This window comes from Phycodurus eques, chromosome 23, assembly GCF_024500275.1.
Source record: "Phycodurus eques isolate BA_2022a chromosome 23, UOR_Pequ_1.1, whole genome shotgun sequence".
Lineage (NCBI taxonomy): Eukaryota > Metazoa > Chordata > Actinopteri > Syngnathiformes > Syngnathidae > Phycodurus > Phycodurus eques.
The window spans coordinates 2620972-2643915 of NC_084547.1; the positions used below are offsets into that span (position 1 = coordinate 2620972).

The 22944-nt window shown below is 45.0% G+C and overlaps 1 protein-coding gene across 4 annotated transcripts in view; it reads right to left on the reverse strand.

The window, feature by feature from the left end:
* adamtsl3 (ADAMTS-like 3) overlaps positions 1–22944 on the reverse strand; it is a 48112-nt gene that overhangs the window by 19886 nt on the left and 5282 nt on the right. For 3 of the 4 annotated variants that reach the window (XM_061668835.1, XM_061668834.1, XM_061668838.1), the window contains exon 2: positions 11119–11235. In XM_061668835.1, the coding sequence (XP_061524819.1) occupies positions 11119–11235 (117 nt within the window). Of the gene's footprint in view, positions 1–119; positions 626–11118; positions 11236–22944 lie in introns of those variants that run through there. The other variant, XM_061668836.1, reaches the window with a different exon arrangement.

The following is a 22944-nucleotide window of genomic DNA, read 5'->3' on the forward strand; positions in this document are numbered from 1 at the left end:
CTTAAAAAAGACAAACTGAAATATCACACAGTCATAAGTATTCGGACCGTTTGCTGAGTATTTAGCAGAAGCACCCCTTTTGAGCTAATACAGCCACGAGTCTTTTTGGGTTTTCACACCTGGATTTCGGGATCATCGGTCATTCCTCCTCGCAGATCCTCTCCAGTTCTGTCAGGTTGGCTGGTGAACATTGGCCATTTTCAGGTCTTTCCAGAGATGCTCAATTGGGTTTAAGTCAGGGCACTGGCTGGGCCATTCAAAAACAGTCACGGAGTTGTTCTGAAGCCACTCCTTCGGTATTTTAGCTGTGCGCTTCGGGTCATTGTCTTTTTTGAAAGTGAACCTTCGGCCCAGTCTCAGGTTCTGAGCACTCTGAAGGTTTTCGTCCAGGATATCCCTGTACTTGGTCGCATTCATCTTTTCTTCCATTGCAACCAGCCTCCCTGTCCCTGCAGCTGAAAAAAACACCCCCACAGCATGATGCTGCCACCCCCATGCTTCACTGTTGGGACTGTATTGGACAGGTGATGAGCAGTGCCTGGTTTTCGCCGCACATGCCACTGAGAATTAAGGCCAACAATTTCTATCTTGGTCTCATCAGACCACATAATCTCATTTCTCACCATCTTGGAGTCCTTCAGGTGTTTTTTTTTTTTTTTAGCAAACTCCATTCAGTATTTCCAATGGGGGAAAAGTTATTGAAATTCAAAAGTGATCCTACGTCCACCTTAGAGGTTCTATTGTATTTCGACCAATTTTCTTTTGAAGAAAAACTTTCACAGGAAAGCAGATGTGCAAAAATGATTTTGTTTTCATTGGGACACAGTTGCAAAAACACCCTGCCGAGCAGCACGGGGCACCGGGGTTCGGCTTGTTAAAAGTGTGGATGAACTTTTGTAAATGGCACAGGGGATGGCAGCCGCGAACACGCTACCAACAGAGACCCGAGCCAAAGCGATGGCGTTACCTTTGACTTTGCGTACGGGCTAACTCTTCCGATATTTGGATCGACAGTATATAAGCGGACTTTGTTGGGCAGGCTCTTAATTCTCCTCCTTTTGAAAGGCAATCGGGGAATTTTGCAGTCAACTGGTGAGCCAAGAAAGCAGGAGGCCGAACGAGGCTGGTGGAGGAGGTAGGAGAGGACAAGAGGCATGAAGCAGAGGAGGAGGAGGAGGAGGAGGAGGAGGAGGAGGAGGACAAAGCCATTTTGGCTCCTGGCTTCGCTATTGTTCTCAATGAAAGCGGGATAATACAAGCTCCTGCAGGGATTTGGACCTAATAATCAAACGGCTCGCGTGTCTGTTTGGCGGCCGTCTAATCCTTCTCATCCGTCCTGCTCGCCGTCGAAGCACATTCAGACGGACTCGGCTCGCTTGCATTGTCCCGATGAGAAAAACAGAAAGGTGGCCTCTCATCCATGTACTCAATCAAGCAGAAAGGAGGAAATGAGCAAGAACGCTGATGCTCACTGATGGACAGATTCAATGCAAGTCACCTGTCAGCACGCAAGGACATTTTCCTGGACAGGGAAAGAGAAACCCGACTCGTACACCTTCTATTGAACACACACACTGCGTGGCCTTGTCAGGTTGGCAAGACATTTGATATTTGCACATCTGCTCAATCTCTTGTCTTGCGCATCATGAGGGGGAGGGGAGCTATGTGACCTCAAGGGAAAGAAGGGCCACTTTTCAGCTGCTGCAGTAAAGCTGAAAGGACCTCTCGGCGTGACCAAGCGCTGCGCTGGAGTCACATGCCACACAGTAAACAACATCATGTGACATTTAAGGGTACTAATGCAGACGTGGTAAAGGGAAAAAAAAACAAAAAAAAAACAGGAAACAAGAAGAAGAAACAGATATTACAGTACCATGATAAGAATAGCCGTCACCAGCAGTAGTTTGCAAGCTGTTGAACCCTCCATGACTTCATGAAGTCTGCAGAAGAGGTTTGTGCTCCTCTTTGGGTCAATCTATGCGCTCGGTCCGCCTGTAGCCTTCTCTGTGCGCCTGTGCTCCTCAGTACTAAGTTGGATTCATGAAAGGGAGGGAGGAGTGTATATTTGTCTGTGCAATGTGAGGAGGGGGAGGGGGGGGGGGGGGGAGGGAGTCCTCAAGTCTGGCACAGGAGCCAATCAATAAATGGGCTTCAGTCAAGCGTGCAAACTCAAACAAGGAGTTGGAGGGCAGCTGCAACTTCACACCTTTGCGTGTATTATGATGTCCAACTGACTGATTCCATTCTTCTGAACGCTCAAATGTCTGCCTCCTCTTTGCTTGTGCCTCGCTTCCCCTTTTTTGCTTCCCTCTGGACAGGCCCACCAAGTTTGTATCGGGAATGTCCAAAAAATACAACGGAAAAAAAGCAGAGGCATATTTGATGCCTGTGACTGCCAATGAGTGTCATGTATATCACGTGACAGTTTGCTCACAAAAGCCAATAAGGAGTGATTCTTACGAGCAACTTGAATGGAGCCTTTCATAACATCTGGCACTTTTGGCCCAGTGGACGAAGAGGTGGGGAACAGGCCAGGTGGACGGACAATTCTGGAGGAAAAAACGAGCCATTAGATGGACAGCTCTTGGCGCAGAGGGACTGGATCATGAACTGAGCGGCTTTCCCGTTTCTGCCATGGCATGAAGCAACAACAACAACAACAAAAGAAATAATGGATGATAGAAATCTAGTGCCGGGCTGTGATCCAATGAAATTTGGTTCTGCTCACACTCCAAGCCTTCCAATCAAGATGTGTTGCACTTGCGCAAATGCCTTTAATTAAAACACGGCAACTCCCCCACGAATGGACATCCACTTGACCCTTTTTCACAAGCCCTTTATCCATCGCCCTGATGTTTGCTTTCAGAAGAAATCCTTCTCATATTTGCGAGTGTGAAAGTACAGAAAATAAACCGCGGCATTTGGCTTGACAACTACCGCCGCCGGAGAAGGAAATGAATGCGTTTGATTGACAACCCATTGGAAGCAATCCTCGACCGCAACATTGCTGGAGGTGTCTTTCTCCTGAAGATGAGAAATTTGTATCATTATCTCACGCGAGACTTGGATAATAGCTTGCATAGGAAGAAATCAATGTATACAATACTGCGACAACATTGGACCAACAAGTAAAAGGTTGAAAATTATTTGAATCCTACACTGGCTTATTGACAAGGAGGCTGTTGTTGCCATGACGACTCCAGATCACCTGCTTCAGTGGTTGACCAGGACACCCTGAATATTGCGAGCACCAACCTGATGCAGGGAGTGTATTAATGTAGTTCTCTATGCTCCCGGCTTGATTTACACAAAAGTTATTGTTAAAACAGGCTACTGCCTTCAAATGTTTTACCAGGATAGATTTATTTTGTTTTTTAATGACCTGCAGCTGAATAGCGACCACATTTCCCAACGCTTGCCCAAACCCGATGATCGGAATAGAGATGTAATTCCCCCAGCGCCATTCCAAGTTAAGACAGATTGAAGGGGAGTAGAAAAACTGCAATTTTATATACTTTTTTGAAGTACTTCTCATAAAATAGTTTTTATTTATTTTATTTTTTTTTTACTTGTTTGAACCCACCCAGTTTCTAGCTACCATGCTTATATTTGATGATTAGCGCAAGGCCAGCTGAGGCGACTGGATTGTTCTTTGCAACGTTTTGGGTTATTGAAGTCCGGAAAAGTTTTCAAATGTAGGACATGGGTAGAAAGTCTTCAGGGGGTAAAAGCTTACAGTGGGCCACCTAAGAGAGAGCATATTCTTGGTTTATGCACAGGACAACAGTCCGAGGTTCCCACTACAGCCGCCACAGCCACCGCACCACCTCCTTGACCCAAAGTAGGAGCATTAAACAGCAGTGAGAACTTACCTGTGTCGGTTAAACTGGCCCTCCTACCGTGGACTGGAAGAAAATAGGAAGAGCGTGAGACCTACAGTTCCAATTTGGCTACTGCAGTTTATATACAGTATATGGATGCTAAATCTCAATCAAATGGATTGTGTTTAAAAACAGAGATGGTACCATACGTCAAACCTAAGGACTAAACTCTTTCTTGTTTGACTAACACATTTGTTGTGGTTCCCTGATGCACTTTAAAGTACAAGCATAAAAAGTACAAAATGATGAACACACTGTTGGGAATTTATTGGGACTTGGCTTGCTGGGCACTGGGTCTCTACCTACAGTACATATGAGGTACAACCCAATAAGGTTAAATACTGGACTCCAAAGTAACCCTTGGTGCCATTTCCATGGACAAGAAGGTGCAGGTGTGTTCCCAAATTGTGTGTCAATGGTAAAAGGGCAGAGACAAAATGACTGCATCGAGAGAACTAAACCATCAACACGAAACAGATCCACAACCATCCAAAAGCGAGCATCGAGTCACCTGGTTTTCCTCGGCAGCTCATTATCCCTGATGAGCGTGCAGGACATTCACACTACAAGTGAGTCAAAGCTGTTATTACCACCAAAGGACACTTCTGATCTGCTGTAAAGGCTCTTTAGCGCCACGGTTTCGGTTTTCAACCTGAAAATTGAGTCACATCGATAACATGTGTTTTTCATTGTTGGGAATGTATTCTGTGTTGTCTTTGGCTCTAGAACATCCACAGAAAGCGATAATAATGTGATAAAGGTGGTCAAAGTTAGTCTTTAACCCTTTGGAGCGTCCTCCGCTATCTGACATTTTCCCCTCGGTTAGATAATGATGCAAGAACAAGGAGCACAAGAAGGCGCTGCAGTTCCTTGTCATGACCTATACCTGACCTGTAAATATGGCAACGATTAAAGGAGAAAAAAAAACATCTAAGGAAACCTCAAGTGCAAAATTTCCTGAGAGAAACCCATAAATTCACCGAGATTCTTTTGATATGCGTACAATTAAGTTTTCAACGAGGCAATGTATCAAACAATTACTCCACCTCTCACATGAAGGCTCGTCTGTGGCTTCCAGCAAAGTTCAAATATCAACAAAGTACATCAAAATGGGAGAGAAATGCCTCGACCTCAGTTGCTCCTGGTGGAAAACTGGAATGAATTTGAATAAACGTTAATACGACAACCAGTCAATAAGCTCGAAATGGTACACACCCACATGGAAATGCATGAATAAAAGGGCACCCAGATCCTATCCCACTCCCACATAAAACCCCTCAAACCGGTGTTCCTCAGCCTCACAGCGGTCTAAATACGCTGACATGATCTAATGGATGCTCGGCCAGTAAACACCAAGAGGAGGCAAGGAAAGGAAAACAAGGAAAGTCTTATTTTTAAGTTTGGCCTCCAACGCCTCATTTGTGCTGCAGCCTTCAGCTCAACAGAGGCACCTCGTGGGAGGGATCAGAAGCTACAAGAAACCTGAAAAATAAGACCAACCACCAGACCATTATCAAGTCGCACCATGCAATTGAGTCGAACGCAGGGCCAGCCCTTGAATAAACCTCACACCATGTACGAACCATCTCCACGTCACTCCATTCTGAGGGGCTGCCCTTCATCCTGTCATTATCCCAAGTGAGGTCACCGAGAATTTGCTGCGGAATGCTGTTGGTTTGCTTGTGGTCCAACCTGGAAGACCCCAGGCGCCACAAATCCTTGCCTTTAAAACACTTTACAGTCCAAACAAACCCTTCCTTATCACAATCATTGCAAAGAATGTGAAAACGATAGCTTGCCTGATTTTGGCGCAATCAAGCCGATCTATTGATTGATAGCTGAGAATCCCATCAGATAGCTTTCTTTTTCACGTCATAAATCACAGACACATGCGCCATCACAACTGAATGCTAAGGTTTCACGGGGGGAAACCCTCATTGTGCGCAATCACGCATACATTTGGAAGCTCCGCTGGAGCGCCTCATATTGTGACTTGGAAAGTTGGGGAAAACACATGTTGCAACAGGATGCATATTCCCTCAAGTACAAATCATTTCCTACCCCTTGACGTCTTCAGTCAACACACTCATACACCTCGCAAGTCCATCCATTTTTAGACGAGACCCCTTACTTTAGTTCCCCCACAATCAGGTTCTATGAACTCAACTGCATTTGGTAAGATAGTTTGGACGTCAGTCTTCCTCTTCCCAACCTTTCCCAATTCGAGGTCGAGGTTTTGTATGAGCCTTCTCCAAATGTTCCTTTTAAGGGCGTTCCTTTCATCCACTACATTCGCTTTCAGATCTGATTCAAGGCAGTCTTTTTCTTCTAGTCTAGTTCTTGGTCTTCCTCATTTTCCAGGCTTCCTACATACTGTCAGTTCTCCTCATCAGATGTCCAAACGACCTTGGTCTTGCTTTTTGTACTTTCTTTAACTTGGGTTACCCTCATTGACCCCCTAATGTATTGATTTCTTATTCTCTCTTTTCTAGTCACTGCGGACATCCGCTTTTTTATGGACTGAAACTTTGTCACATATCACCACCGATACACTTTCCTCCTTGTGTTCTATCCACAGCAGTTGGGTCGACAGGACTGGCTAGTTTTAACCAAACTAAAGCTAAAGTAGGGGTTAAATTATTCTTCATTCAAGTCAAAGGCTTATCTCGGTGCTCCATAAATATTGGGTCAAAGTCTGCCTTGTTTCAAGTGTCGTTTTCAAAGTGTTTTCAGCTTGGCAAGCGTTTTGGGGTTATCGTTCCAATTTTGCGGTTTGTGAACATTTTCTCGGCAGTCTCCAGCATTTTGAAAAGTGTGTGCGCGTGAACCCGCAGGTGTGCGTTTGTGGCCCAGCAGGAGTGCTGCACGATTGTCTTTTTGCATGCATTCGCTCACAGCGGTAGGATGTGATGGACTCTTGAAATACACCTCAGGGACGCCAGGATACTCTCGCCGTGAAGACCAGAACCTTCACTCAATATGTTAGCCGCACGCATCCGCGTGCAAGGATGAGTTAACGGCTGAACGGACCGGGAAAAACTCCCTCGAGAATGCATTTCCTTCACAAGTCCAGGTCACATCACCACTTGCAGCCAGGCGCGGTTCATAAGGCTGATTTAGAATCGTTGCATACAAAGAAGATATAGTATTTACAACTGGCGTTTTTTTCCCAAAGCGAGTGGAACGTTACATATCTTTCTGGACTCGAAAAACACTGAGTTCTCGACTACATCCCGGCACATGCCCAGCCACTGGAGCCATGAGAGCCCACTTTAAAGAGATGAATACGTTTAGGGTTGCATGTTGCCCAGTGATTCACCTCAACTCCGCTCCACATGGGTGGCGAGGGATCTTTCAGCGGCAGGAAATTACAGCCAGGATAACGCTGCTGCGTACACTGGAGATTACAGCAAGCTGTCTGAGCCTAAGTGCCTACAAGGAGCGACTCATGCAGAAGCTCACACTGCACTGTTTCTGTGATTCTTAAAGTTTATTAAAGTGACACCCTGTGATAGATAGTAAAGAGGGAACTTTTTTTTTTTTTAAAAAAGCACTTAAGTCCAAAAGCAGACAAGGTGTTTGGGGAATTCCTTGAAAAGACAACATGACAGAAAATTGTACTTTTCTTCCCTCCCAGAGTGGAGCACCACTGTCCCATATACAACTCAAACCCCATTGGTCATTATAGTATGCATATAATGCTTTACGTCGTTTGTTTTTCGAACTGCTATTGTCAAGTCTTTTCATATTTTTCTCTCTGCCCTCTCCTTTTTTCTTTTCTTTCCCTCCCCTTTAAAATCTCGTTCTGTCCAACTGTAATTTTCAATAAATATCCCTCATAACAACGGTGGCGATAAACAAACAATTCCACTGTTGCACATTCAAACTGTTCTGGCATAAAAGGGATACAGATTGTCCATTCTGCGTGACCTAGCAGCTGAACAAGACAGAAAAAATAATAATAATAATAATAAGACAACATGGTTACCATCCCAACACACTGAATGAAGAGAGGCTTAAAGTAACAATCACCTCCTTTTGGAGTCCATTGGAGTGTGCAGTGCCAAGGCACAGCCAAGGACATCCAAGAATCCTTGGATGAGTCTTTTTATTTCCCCACTTGTACAAGCATATCTGTTTATGGAAATGCACACGGAACATTGTGGAGTATAAACATCGGAACCTAGTGCAACCTGCTATGTAAACAATTACATAAAATCACTTGACCTGGGAAGCGTGTGCGAGACTTAACGTGGTGAAGAAGCGCAGCTATTTTGTGGGTGAAGGAGAGCGAGTAGGATATGATGATGATGACGTGATGAAACCCATTTCACCTGTTTCACCAAGGAGCATCGTACAGCTCAGCGTGACAAACGCCAAGCTGGCTTGGGTTTTCAACTTTTCACCACAAAGTGAATTCAAAACAAAGGAGATAATGTAGCAGTGATATACGTGCGTATCGATGTGTAAAACTGCATGCAACAGTAGCTGGCCTACTCGTGGCTGTGTTTGTTATGTGGTGTGAGGACTTGTACCTCAGCAACATGACTCCAGTCCCCACAGTGCAATCGTGCGAGACCACATCCATCTGGGGGTGGTCGTATGGATTGCCGTGTCTACTGAGAGCGTATGTTGACGGAACGCACGGGGATGACAGAACGCTCCAAAGAGCCAACGTCACGTGGCGTGACACCACATTCAATGCTTGGGAGCTTCTGTCCAAACAGCATCTTGTAAATATACACGGGTTAGTCAAAGCAAACATGTCAGAAAGGCAAATCGTCCCTCATTCCCTGTCGAGCCATTCCGTGCTTTTAATGGCATCGTTTCTTTCTCTGCAAATAATTGCTGTCCTTTGCTGCAAATATTTCAACATTCACGTTTGATTTATTCCCGCCATAAGTCAGCTGAGATAAGCTCCAGCTCACCCGTGACCCTAACTGAGGATAAGCAGTATGGAAAATGGATGCATGGAAGAGGTTTGATTTATTGTTAGCTCCATGACTCTCTGTATAACAAGACAAGATGCTAACCCAGCGGATACGGCACAGAACAGGGGAAAGAAAGCTGAACCTAAACATCCTGAGCGCTTGCCAAAACTAACACCACACTTGCCTCATGAAGATGAATGAAGTGCTTAATTGTGCAGGGCCCCTGCCCTTTCCCCACCTTCAGGTAGAGGCTAAACACAGGTGCTGAGGCTGAGCCACTGAGTGCGCTCGCTGCTCGCCCTTTGCCCCACTTGCCCGACGCCGACACCTTGCGTTAGACCATAAATATACAAAATAAATAAAAACCTCCTATAGTCTTTCTCGACCTAGGGTGCAATTTGTAAAAAGGTGACAGTACGAGGACACAACCACCTTTGCCTATACGTGCAAAGGCATGCTGAGTGGAAGTGACTGCTGACTAATGACTGTGATTACAACCACTCAGCCGCCACAAGCTATCTTATCCTGGCTGGGTTTTTGGTGCGGAAAACCCCACAGTGGACCCAGAACGGCAATCAGTGCGTCCTGACCACAAAGAATCCTTGCATCGGTTTGAGAGTCGTTTCTGGATTGCTCTGGATGGGTTAGCTGTTATTTTTGATCAGGTGAGCACCTGTCAGTATTCGACAAACCTGTGAGTTGCTGCACATACTGTATATGACGGAGGCTGGAGCTTCCATACAACTAGGTCAGCACTGGTGGGAATCCAAGCCTCATGTGTCAAACAAATACAGCTCCAAACAAGCCCACCCTAAATGAGAGATCGCCTTTCAGAGACCGCTTCAAAGTCGCCTAGTGACAGGATGAACGTATTTGCCGTCTGGACGGTAGCCGGTCGAGGAGAAATCCACACGGTTTGTCCTGTCACCACCTCACTCCTCTTTTGTTCAATCACCAGCAGTTTTCCTCTCCCTCGTCTCATATCTCACTCCGCGTGGATGCTTACAAACTGCGCTTTGAAAGAGTTCAATTAAACTGACATTGATGTTACAGGTTTGGCGCTTGACGAACAGGAGCAAATTGTCTGGGAAAACTTCCCCTCAGTGGAAAAAAAAAAAAAAAAATGGAATCATCCTATAATCCTCACTCTTACTCATTCAAGTCAGCCAAAATTTCAGTCATCAGATCCCTTCACACTTTGATGAACTTTGGATATTTGTCTCAGAATGGTGACATGCTCTACGCTCGTGTACGGTTACTTGAGTCTGCGGAAGTAGATCAGAGTGCGGTCGCCAGGAAAAACAGGAGGGAACAAAGGTGTCGTGCCCCTTTCGAGGGGATGAGGTAAAGGGTGCAGGCGAGGTCAGCCTTAATGCACACCAAGCAGCCCTGGCATTCTCACACAAGTCAAAGCGAATACTCATCGGAGGCCGCGATCTGCCTCCTGGAGCGCTCGCTAATTAAGCTGCGTTTATCTTGGCTGCAAATCAAGCTCAATATTGAACCGAGATCCAACACGGAACATGGAGTCCGAGGCCATGTGAGTGCTGAAAGGAATCACAAATACGGCTCCTGGGAGGCTGGGGCCTCCTCGTCTTAAGACGTGTGTGCATGACACATGAGGCCGAAGAAGTCTTTGGTCACATCGCTCATTTGCTTTTCATCTGTTCGGCCTCCAAGCCCACCAAATTTTTGCGACAAGCCTCTTTCACAGAAAATTCACTTAACTGAAACACAGAATATACCATTGAGTACAGACAAAAATGCAGTGAAATATGCATGCCGGTTCAGCAGTTGGTGACGGCGTATGTTAATATGTAAGTGATGTCGCATGTTAACGGGTGGCTCACATCATTGATTTGTAATCGTCCTCCTGATCACGGCTTAATGAAAATAAAAGTCTCAATACTTGATTCGCGTCAACACGGAAGGATGTTGAATAGAGTGAACCACTGCATATTCGCCCCCATCTCGCGGCATACATAAGCAATTACAAACCTCCTTTAGGGGGCCTTCTATTACTCACGGACTTTCGCTATTCACGGCACGCGGGGGTTCAACGTATTCAACTAGTTGATGTAGAAACTGCGAGTGCATATTTGCATCCACCGCACTGTTTTATGTCAAACCGCCCACAACTCCACCTACACGTCCCATTCACATAATTAGCAAGCAGAATCCTCCCACGTGTAAACACATTTGATTTATTGGCAGTTTTTTGCTTCCAAGGGACACAGCTTCATTTCCGCAGGAATTATTCAGGAATGTATACAAATCATCCCAACATGGAATTAAAAATCACTTACCGGGTCCTCAGGTTTTTGGCTGGTGTCGTGGAGAATGTCCTCTGAGAGGTGGTCTCGTCGAATTAGGGTGAACTCCCGGATGAACACTGCATCTCCGTTGTTGGCCCTCACGAAAACCTGGACACGAGCGATTCCATCATCAAGAGTCACTCGAAAAATGACCATCACAAGGCAAGATAAATGTCAATGCAAGCATTGCAAAAACATTGGCACAATCCATTTCACGATGCATGAGCATCATTTATATTGTAGGAAAGCTTTGTGTGAGTTTGCAGTCATTTAAGTCCTTCTCGACAGACGAAATGTGGGAAGGATGTGATGTCAAGGAACATAAACTCGTATCCAATCTCGTGCGGCGGGGACAGGCGGGAGGAATGTTGGACAGGGCCCATTAGCAACGCAGCAGGACCCGCATTCTCAAGGATTCACAGAACAGGGGGCCCACAGCTGCTCTTCGTGGGTCATAAACACCCGGCAATGACACGGGTCAACTGCCTTTGCCAAGTCAGAGCGAAGCAAGCAGAGCCGGCGGCGCGGGCGGGGATACTTGATGATCGAACACCCTTGAAATGCCACCACAGGTGTCTGGTCTCTGTCCAGGCTGCTCAGTACAATTTTGCCCGAGACAATAAAACAAGCAGCACCGCGTTCCAAAAACGTACGTTAGGTTCGTTGAAGACCCTACGTTGTCCATAGATGTGAATTCGAGTGTGAATAGTTGTTTGTTTATATGGAGCCTGCCAATGGCTCACGACCAGTCCAGGATGTACCCCTCTGTATAAAAGAAGAACGGAATGCACACTGATAAATTCAGATTTTCATCTTCACGTTTGTCAAAGTTGTGGGAAAAAAAAGTATTCTAAATCATTCCGGACCACGTTTTGTTTGATTTCCACAGTGAAACAACTATTTCATCAGTGAGGCCTTCTGAGGAAATATTTGTACTCCGAAGTAGGTTGGATCAAATTTGGTGTAAGGGCTGGGGTGAATGCATTAAACCCTGAATGCTGATTATTCCTAGCCACCAGCAAAATGACTACATTGGAGGCACGCCAGTCAGATTTGAAAACCACTAAAATTCACTTTATACACGTGCGAAAAGCTAATAACATGATTCAACTGCATGTTCCTCCACTGTTCTCAAGAGTTTAAAGACCCCCACAGAACATATCAATGCACATTTAATGGACCTACTGTCGTAGGGGAACACAAATGACCAATATGAGAACGCTTTATCAAAATACTGATGCAACTTGAAACCTCGGCCAAAACATCCAGCATTGCACCCAAGCGTGTCGTCCGTGACCACCAGTGCTGACAATTCAAACTAAACAAACCCTGGAATCCCTCAAGTCCCGGAACAGACTGTAGTCGCATTTCGAAGGTCCACTGTCTGATGTCACAACGGTGGCAACAGTTGAGACGAAGAGAATGAGGCTAAAACCTGACAGAGGGTTAAGAAAACAGCCACTCCTCCAGCAGGTATCCAAGTATTTGTTTCGAGGTGACAAAGGGCAAGTGAAGAAAGTAAAGCAGACAACTAGGTCAACAACTCATTAACCTCTGAGGCCAGTACGATTATTTCAAAGTCTCGTGCAGGGAAGCAGACAAGGAAGCGAACTCGGGGTTACACTGGGTCTTCAAAAGCACTAATCAACAGTAGTAACAGCAGCCTTATGTTATTTAATTGACATTGTGTCAGCTGCTGCAACTGTTTGGGATGAAAAAAAATTAAATAAATAAATAAAAAACGGAAAGAAAAAAAAGGGAGTGACTCAGACCATGGACCAAAACCCTGGACCTGAGTTACAGGCATGTCTGCATTTGATAAGTGCACATCCAATGTTGAAATATAGACAGGCGTTTTTCATAACTGGCTCCTGTCTGAATAAAACTGAAGGAAGAAAAGATATTTTTGCTAATCCACATTCAAAGGGATTTAAAGTCTGCGAACATTCACTTCACTTCATTTTGGGAGCGGAAACTTTGTGGCCTTCTTTTCCCCTCCCTCGCTGCTCGCCTCATCAGAGGAAATAAAAGGAACCTTTTCTCTCTTATCGGAGGACTTTTGCCATACCTAGTCCTGGTCCAAATGTGAGATTTTCGACTCATCATGATGAAACCCTGGGATTATTTCGTGTGTACAGTTGCTTGTGGCCACTCTGTAAACTTGCGACAGTGAGGAGTCATAAAGGCCATGACAGAGTCTTGGCTTGCCTTGCGAAGGAACACTCCTGGTTACAATTTTCCCTTTTCACACAGGACACCTAAGAAACCAAACCAGCACTTTCATCACGTTCTCCACTTCCTGATGGATTGTTTTAATTATCTTACAAATCTTCTTCAAAACCGTCTTTGAAAGTATCAAAATCCATCTGCCACATTTCTTACAACTCCTCCGTCCCTCGAGCGTCGTCTGTCGGCTGAACGTGGACTCTTGACTAAGACCATTCGATGCATCCCACTTTGCAGGAACAACTTGGGAATCACTGTGACTATCCATTCCTCAATCTGTTGAAACACCTTTGGGAAGAGCTAGAATGGGAAGATCCAGGCAACTCAGTGGTAATGGTTGGAACAGCTGTAAACTCAAGCAGACATGATAAAGCACATTCGTGTAAAAGCTTGTGTGCAGGGGTTAAAAGGGAACTGGATAACTCATCTTACGAATGTTATAGCATCCATCATTTTTTATGAATAGTTGTCGGCAGCCATTTTTCTTAAACTATCTGCTGCCGTTTGGGGACCGCAAAATATGGGCCTGCAATACAAACAGGGAGCGAATACGATAATGTTCATACCGGCTGTGCCCTTGCCTCGCTATAAATCATGGTTCATCACGACGGACCTGACAAAAACTGACTGCAACTTGAAAATTTGACCAAAGAGTGTAACATAAGAAAATTGCATAATTCCTTCGAGGTTGAGCCCACCTGCCGACCATGTGTGTGGTCACGATGGCCAAGCTTCTACGAGCTGATTATGTGGTGGGACAATACAAACAGAAAGACCTGTGAAATCCACCGCCGGAGGCCTTAAACGCCATTACGGACTGAGGGAAACTGTCAAATGACCAAAATAGGTTTACCACTTACATTAATCTCTGCACCAGACACGGTACGGTTGTCCCATTCAGTAATAGCTGGTTTTACATTTAACGTGGAGGTTTTTAATGAGGCCCTCAGAAGCCCTTTGACAGCTCACAAAACAGCAGCAAAGTTAATAACCGTCCAATCAAAAACCCTAAACGTGCAGAGCTACAGCAAGCCCTGGAACGATTCAGTGGAACAGTGCACTTTCATGTGTCGCAGAGGAAATTGACACCTTTGGCCCATTGGTGCTCAAAGTGCATATCAGCAGCAGGAAGTCATGACAGCCCCACTTTGGTTCCCACGGTGATGTCAGTGAAGGCACCGCTGCTCGTCATTTCCTGAAAGCGCGTCTATTCAAAGGCTGGACCAACACTTAGACGGACTAACGTGACACGGTCATTAAGGAGGTACCGTAGATTCACAGATGCTAATTACATTTCTTCAGGTCATTTATTTTCATTGGCTTGCTTTGGTTGATGTTCTCCCAAGGGTGAGCGCATCACAACGAGGCAGCTGGAAGGCTTCAGTTGGACTGCCATCCACCCAGAATGCATCCTCCATCACACCCACTTAAAGATGGAAAAAAGCCACTTGTTTTCCTGACTACTGACTCTAGCCGTGATTGATGGCCTTGGCCCCGCATTTAGCCGATTGCAGCATGTAACACAGCCGGGAGATTATGTAAGAATGTGAAACTCAAGCAAGCGAGGGTTGACAATCCTGGGTTTGTTTCCCCCAAATGATCCATCTTTCGCTCCTCTGCCGCTCCTCTGTCCTTGGGTCCAAGAGCAGATTGACTAATGCATTATTTAGCTTCTCGCCGAGCAGAGGTTTTAAATGTTATTCATTTGAATGTAGTCGGGCAGAGATAAAGGAGTCTGTGGAGATCGAATTAAATCAAGATCAGATCGAGCCAATTTGCTCTGATGATGCAATAACTTGCAAGGGCATCTGTTACTGCATATTGAGCAATAACTGCCACAAATCATTTCAATTAAAATAAAAGCACCGAGTTTCACTTATTTGCCTGTGGGAAACCCAATGTTGTGAACTGGTCTAGGAGGTTTCCAAAGAGATGGGAAGCCGAAGTGAGGTTCCCTGGGCTGGCAAAGTTAGCATGATGATTTGGATTTTGCACTTTCGAAATGGGTGTTTTCAGCTTCAAGACGAGGAATTTTTATTTTTTTGTTAAACGTACGTGACGATGATTAGCTCTGAACCTCACGCACCACTCCACCTAATGGTCAACAGGTGAGAGAAAAATTATTGGGGTTTAATTTTTTTTCTTCGTGACAAAAATTGTTTCGTAGCGAGAAAACATGTTTTCTACTATCTAATGCCAATGCCAATTTAAAAATTCCTAAGACTCCATGGATAATTGATTCATTTCCCTTACCGTAACCAAGAATATGGAATGCCAATGCCAATTTAAAAATCGCAAAGACTTCATGGATAATTTCCTTACCAGAACCAAGAAAATGCATTGCTCTCGATGATGATTATTCATAGCTGCACTCTGCGCAAAGCCCAGAAACATATGACCGCCCTTATCATATCGCATCGTTGAGGGATTCAAATTGACAGCTGGGTGGCACAATGCTCCACTAGTTCACTGTTTGCTTGTGTTCTCCAAAGGTAAGACTCACTGGATGATTGAAGACCACACTTTGCTCGTGAGGTCCACCAGTAGAATACAGTGTGCAAAAATGAAGCTTCCATTTAAATCGGGAACAACATGTCTGAGCACATCAAGCAATGAGTAGGAGTTACTCCACAAGTTCATACTGACCTAAGAGATAACACTCATAAAATTCCTCTTTTAAAATGTTACCTTGAATGAGGCATTTCTGGAGCAAAGTTGGTCATTTTTCAATTATTTTGTCACTCAACTGTAACAGTGCCAGAAATGTGAGAGAAACATGATTCTTTACTATTCGCCTGACTTCAGCCGCAATTGAGAACACACTCAATTCTGGTCAATTGATATAATTTGATCCGTTTAGGCTGTAACAATGTGCCATCCCAACGCAAGTCTCTGTAGAATCGACCGTGGCAGTTCCCCAAACACAGACCTCCCTTTAAAACGCATGCAGGCTGCCCATGCCAGACCTCCCAGAAGACCAATGCAGTAATAGTTATTTTCTTTGAAATACAGAACATTTGGCCCGAATCATGACCACACTCAATGAAGGAAATGAAATCTCGGCACTGTAAAGCAAAGACCATTAAGGAGAAAATGCAGTATGTGAAGATTCCCGCACAAGCGCCTCAGGGCCAAGAAATTTGTACCACCGAGTTTTCCCAAACTTCTTCAGCCAGCAGCAAAATCTGCCATGCTCAACTGCAGAGCTCTGTCCGGTCACTGCCCAATCACTCTTGAGGGCCTGCTCCCCAAATTGTGGATCAAACTTACCAACATACCGTACGACATGCTTTTATCGGTGGAATTCTTGATGCCTGACCTCATCTGGAATGCTGCCATGCCTGTAACAGGGAAGGCATTATTGTTTTCGTCATTAAAAACCAGCAACCCACCTGGCTTAATGTGCTCAGAAGCTTACCGGTAAGCAAGGCCACTGCCTTTAACTTAACTCTTAACGCCTGCATCCAGTTGCTGTTTTCCTAATGATATAAGTGAGGCGATGGTCGAAACCATTATCACTCGGGAGCTCAAACTCAAGCATGAGAACAGGTTCACCCCTAAAAACCCTGTGTCGTGTCTAGGGGTCTCAAAATGGAGATCACAGACAGTTGGGGTTTTGTCACCAATCTAATGGCGTGACAGTGTAAATTGGTCCGACCATTGTCTCGTCAACGTGACTCCGACAGGATACAATTATGTCCGTCGACATCATTGAAAGGTGCCCTACAAGCAGGGGGGGGGGGGAATGGGACCTGCTTAAAACATTAAAGAAGTTAAAATACATTCTGAAAACGTGTGTCTGGAACTTTGGTGTGTTCGACAGCGATAATGGAGGAGAATTGTCAGTATGTTGACTAATCCTTCAAACCTCCCTGTCACTCTCATGCAATAGCTGGCAACAAGGAGCTTTTGCATGATATATACTCCTGACATCTGGAGCACAGCCAGCCTTAGAAGTTAGGGGGTCTATAGGGTGATGTGGCAGCTTCTAAATCAGTTGTTTTTTTAAGATCATCTTAAAACTTTAAAAAAAAAGAAAACAACAACAAAGAGTGAGCAGGTAAGGTGATCGAAGGGAACAAAACTGTCTGCGCACTTATGTTCATATGGGCTTGACTCTTAGGTGCCTCCTGCTCCTGTTGATTGGCCATCATGAGAGTGTTTGCATCCCCTCCCTGTTGACTTTGAGCTCTCTCTTTTAAAACAAGGTGGATAAAAAGTGTCAAGTTAGAGTTGAACAAGTCAAGTTAGAGTTGAACAAAAGCTAACATGTATGTAGAATGTAGAAGAGAACACTGGCGCACATTTGTCAGGCTTGTTTAGCCTGGCAGAGCAGCTCATGTTCTGAACATGGTGGCTGAATATGTGCTACTGAAATATAAAAAAATATATATAAAAGACAGGGGCGGGGGGAGTCTCAAGGCTAGCTCAATAATTGGATTTGGCTCAGCTTAAACATGAGTGTGTTCAGCAATAAGGCTGTGTTTGTACAGCTGGAGCGCATGCCCAGGGTCATCTCAGTGGGGAGCAGGGTTTGGCAACGTCGGGCATAGCTACAGAACAAGTGTGCTGAAGAATCCCTGGCTGTCCTAACCCTGTCATTCCCCTTTCCAACAAACAAGCAGGTTAAACTCACTAAAGGGCTCACCAACAGGAGTCTGAAGCCCTTAAGCTATACAGAAAAATCATCATCTTTATTAGTAGGTTTTTTTCGTCCTCTGCATTAGACCCATCACAGCAGTGGACACAACAAACACACACACTTGTTTGTGGCACATACTGGAGCAGGAGGCTACTTAAGCACCCAGGGAGCAGTTCAGGGTGTCGGTGTCTTGCTCAAGGACACGACAGCTGTGGGTCGGGGAGATATTGGGAGTGGATGATCCATAGCCGCATCCTCTCTAGCTCTGTCAAGCTCATGTGTGTTTTTTGCCCACATTCTTTCTGCCGGTTGGTGTCTTGAACAAGGGTAACCACTTAACCACCAGAGAAACATAGCTGAGTTTTTTAAACCAAGACTACAACGAGACAATGGCTAGTTTAGCAGCTGAGAGGGTCAGCGCAAAGGTCTTGGCTGGCCATATCCTAAAACATCCAGGGGATGTCCTACTTAAAAAAAAATAAAATAATAAAATAAAAAAGTCAAAAAGATCAATTGAGTTTGGAACAAAAGTGCTGAACGGAACTGGACATAATTACACCCAGCATTCTCAAAGACATCCAGGCATATACTGTAAATGCCCAAAGACATTTCAGTCTGTAACATATAATGCAGCATGAAAAAAAGTTTCAAAATGTGCATACTCATCTCAGAAATTCAAGCTCAGTCTTGCTCTGGAATCTCAGGATTCAGTCTGATCGCGTCCAAATTGTTTCTGCAACCGAAAACCTTAGAACGCTGTTCATTGAGCCCATAGTCGCTTCGTGTAACAGCATTGCATTTTGTGGGTCTGGTACATATCCAGACATGACACAAAGATCCTAAGGATACATGTCAACTCAAGAGATGGAGAGATGGAGTGCAGCAAGGTGCCAAATGCTGTTCCGCCCCTTGGATCCAGAAAGTATTAACAAGGGTACTTTGGACGAAAGATACCATTGCAAACTGATTGCCCTCAACCCGTCTCTCGAGTTCTCACCAAGAATAAGCAGGACCCGAACAAGGACGTTGAAGTTTCCGACAAGGTAACGCTGTTAGATCCTCCTGATCCGACCCTACAATGGTCTGGATTTAGGTTAAGTACAGTTGATGTGACAGGGCAGGATGTTTTGGAGAGTGTATTTTCTTTAAAGACGATTGTGGGTGCCAAAATGGCCACTGTGTTTGTGTTTATAGTTTTGCTTTTCAGGTCATCATGCTCATGGTTTATGAGAACAGTTTTAGATGAGGGCGGAACCTATCCCACCGAAGAAAGATCAGTCTTGTCCCTGTCCAGTGACTTGGACAGTCCAAGAAGACAGAAGCACAGAAGGCCTTTCAAATGGGGAGAATTATGACAACAGCTGGGTGTGCCTGAAACTGATGAGACGCAAGTGGTGGAACTGCCCTGATTCTCTTGCGTCATCCAGATTACCAGGGCATGCAGGTTCACTGAGGGTCCATGACTCAAGCGCACTGGGGCACAGCGACAACTTTCAATATAACTTCAACCTGACAATCTTGCATGGAGTGTTCACAGTAAAAAACAAAACCAAAAAAAAACAACCCATCCCTTTTCACTCTATAAGAGGAAATAATTTTGCCCTCTGTGACCCTTCCTCTACTCTGCAGCAGCAGTCATCCGTTTGAAGAGTCCAACTAGTGGGGCGCAGGAAACCAGAAATCGATTAGTTCCAGGAAAAGGGAGAGGCTCCGTATGATGAAATGAAACCAGGATATACGACATAAATACATCTGTGCGCTGCTTGTGTCATATGCTTGAAAACGTCCAGAAAAGTAGACAATTCATGGAAAACACAGATACAAGCTCAACGAATATCCTTAGGTTCCACTACGAACACATATGGTTGCATCAAATTGCATGGCTGCTTGATTTAATGAAAAACATACCCTCACGATACAGTATGTGAGTGGCGGTCTTTCATGTACAGTACATCGCCCGTTTGCACGTGCTGTATAAACTGCCTGTGTGAAAGCTAAGTGTGGTTGTCAGAAAAATATTCCCGCTGCAATAAAGTCGCCACGGATTAGCCACAGCAATTACGGGCATGTGCTGCAATATTAACAGCGAGCGAGTAATCATTATTCATTAACGAGCTAGCGCATTCGCTGGCGCCGGGGAAAAAGCAATAAATTCTCTAACTGGTGTGCAAAAAGACTTGTGTGCCAAATAAATGTATGTGTTGCCAGCTGCCAGGATTTTGCTGCTAAGTAACATGTTTTGCACTCACTTTTGCAGAACACTTGCAATTACATAAAGTCAGCATGAATTATAAAAGTTTAATATTGGCCCTGAGCTCAAGGAAAAGACCATCCTTGGCCTTTTTCTGTGCAAAGTACTAAATGTCACCCACGTTAATAGAGTGGAAATCAGAACATGCAATCGTGGCGATACAGCTGATTATGTCACGACACAGTTGATATCATGATACGTACAACTCATAGTCGGAGAGCCGAATCTCCGATTCGGGAGGAGAAGGGTTGTTTTTGTCCTGGCCATGGAACAGTGGACCAGGGTTGAGTACCCTCTCCAGGTTGGGGAGGAGATCCTGCCCCAAGTGGATGCGTTCAAGTGCTTGTTCACGAGTGAAGGAAGAATGGAGTGGTAGATCAGCAGGCGGACATCTCCAGCAACGGAGACTCTGTATCAGTCTGTTGCGGTGAAGAAGGATTCTCGATTGAGTGGTTGATCTACGTTCCTACCCTCACCTGTGATCACAAGCTGTAGGTCGTGACCGAAATAAGATTGCGGATACAAGCGGCCGAAATGAGTTTCCTCCGCATGGTCTCCGGGCACTCCCTTAGAGATAGGGTCAGAAGCGCTGTCATCTGGGGAGGGGCTCAGAATTGAGCCGCTGCTCCTCTGTATTGAGAGGAGTTAGATGAGGTGGTTGGGGCATCGAGTTAGCATGCCCCCGGACGGCTCCCAGGACACACCGGGGCTGGATCCCCTCAGATGAGGCTAGATGAAGCGGCTGGGGAGAGGCAAGGCGACCCCGGATACAGGGAAGAAGATGGAACGATGCTACAACTGATACAGCGGCAGGGATTTATTTTTATTTTTTGCTTTGTGTTGTGAGCTAAAAATGGAGGTTCGGAGATGCCTCGACATCTGCCCAGCATCCTGCATTGAGTAAACTGAGTTACAAGCTGAGTTACGGAATGAATTCAATTCGTAAGTCAAGTTACCACTGTATTTGTTGGTGGCTGGACTGAGGAAAATTCTGTTGACTTTGTTGGCAACGACCTGGCAACCTGCCCATCATGTAACGATTTCACTAATCTCGAGGTTGATAACGGCGTCTGTACCCGCTTAAAGGGAGCCCGTTCCAGCTTTGCCCTCCTGCCAATCAACCTCTTGCAGATACCTGACTTCTATTCATCAAAAACACACACACACACGCACGCACACACATTCAAGACGATACACGCATGGCGGCTATTGCGCTGCGAACATTTTTTTTTGTAAGTGGAAACATTCCTGCTTTGTCAGTCAGAATTAAATCACACATTCCTTCCTCCCCACATTGGCAAAATAACTGTTCAACAATTGTTTGCCACTTTGTGTTATGACAGACTGGCCCCTGTATGGAGCAGTGTTATATTTAGGTAAAATGCCTCAAAACATGTACTGTATATTTTTGTCATGATTTGATGAAAGAAAAAAACTTTTCTTTTTTTTTTTCCCCAGAGATTACTGAAATGAATAAAATATGAAATAGGTCAATCTTATGTTCTTTTCTTATTGCTGCATGCTTGTCAGCAGCCGGAAAGGAAGCAATTGGAAATGCAGTAGTGGACAACAGTTTTTGCGTTTTTCTCCTGTCCCCCACTGAGATCCCAGCAAGCGCAAGCGCAAGCGCAAGCTTTCGATAAAGTCATCAGACGACGGTATCCCGGGACCAAATTCCACAGCGGCACATCGCATCTAACCCCAGGCACAGACAAAGGCCGCCAAGCGAGTCGATGCCTTGAAATAACAGTTGCCGGCGGGTCCATGTTGTTTTTTTGTTTTGGTTATTGTACAGCAGGTCAAACATCCATCACTGCTCAGCATAGAAATAACATGGTGCAGGCTTATGGAAGACAAATAATAATAATAAATAAGGTCACATTGAATTCACGGTCAAGTTTACTCTTCGGTCTTAAAGTTAGGCTCCCAGCTGCTACCTGACATAAACACGTGGCGTCTTTGCTCGCACTACAGTGCTTCATCAATCACAGGTTCTCGTACTAATTGATGATTAGACACTAATAACGCATTTTCCGAAGTGGAATAAACAGCACGCTTAACAAGTAAACCGTAACCCTGTATACAAAAAAAAAAAAAAAAAGGGGTTTTGGCAATAATATAGTTAGAATAAACTGAGGCTCCAAGCTAGCATTTTTTGGGAAACAGACACAAGAGCCAAATGGAAGAAAATAACATAGCTCTATCTAATGGCTGGATCAGACTAAGAGACAAATTTGGTCTTTCACGATTGCACTGTTTGACTACTGCCATAAAGTCTTGCCTAATTTCAGTCAGACAGTTGCAACACTGCACGACATATATTCCGATACCACCGTATCCCGTCTTTTACGATCACTGGGCTTTATCTTGTCTCCTCAAACACTGTCGGAGAGGCGGAACCAGAAAACGTGTCACCGGTCAACACAACGGATACTCTTTACCGTGGCGACGACAACAACAATGGATCGCGCCAATGTATTGTGTGTGTGCAAGCAGGCGACGTTATGTATCCTAGCAAGCCAGTGCTAGCACTAACGGTTGTACGTAAACATACCGGCGTTCTGTCGAATCATGCTCCAAACCTTCGGTAAACATTGGTTTGTGCGCGTGAATAAATGTTGACGACGGTGTGCAAGTACGTTGACAACAGAAGGCACGGGAGGCGATGCGGCGGTCACAATACACAATCCTGTTGGTC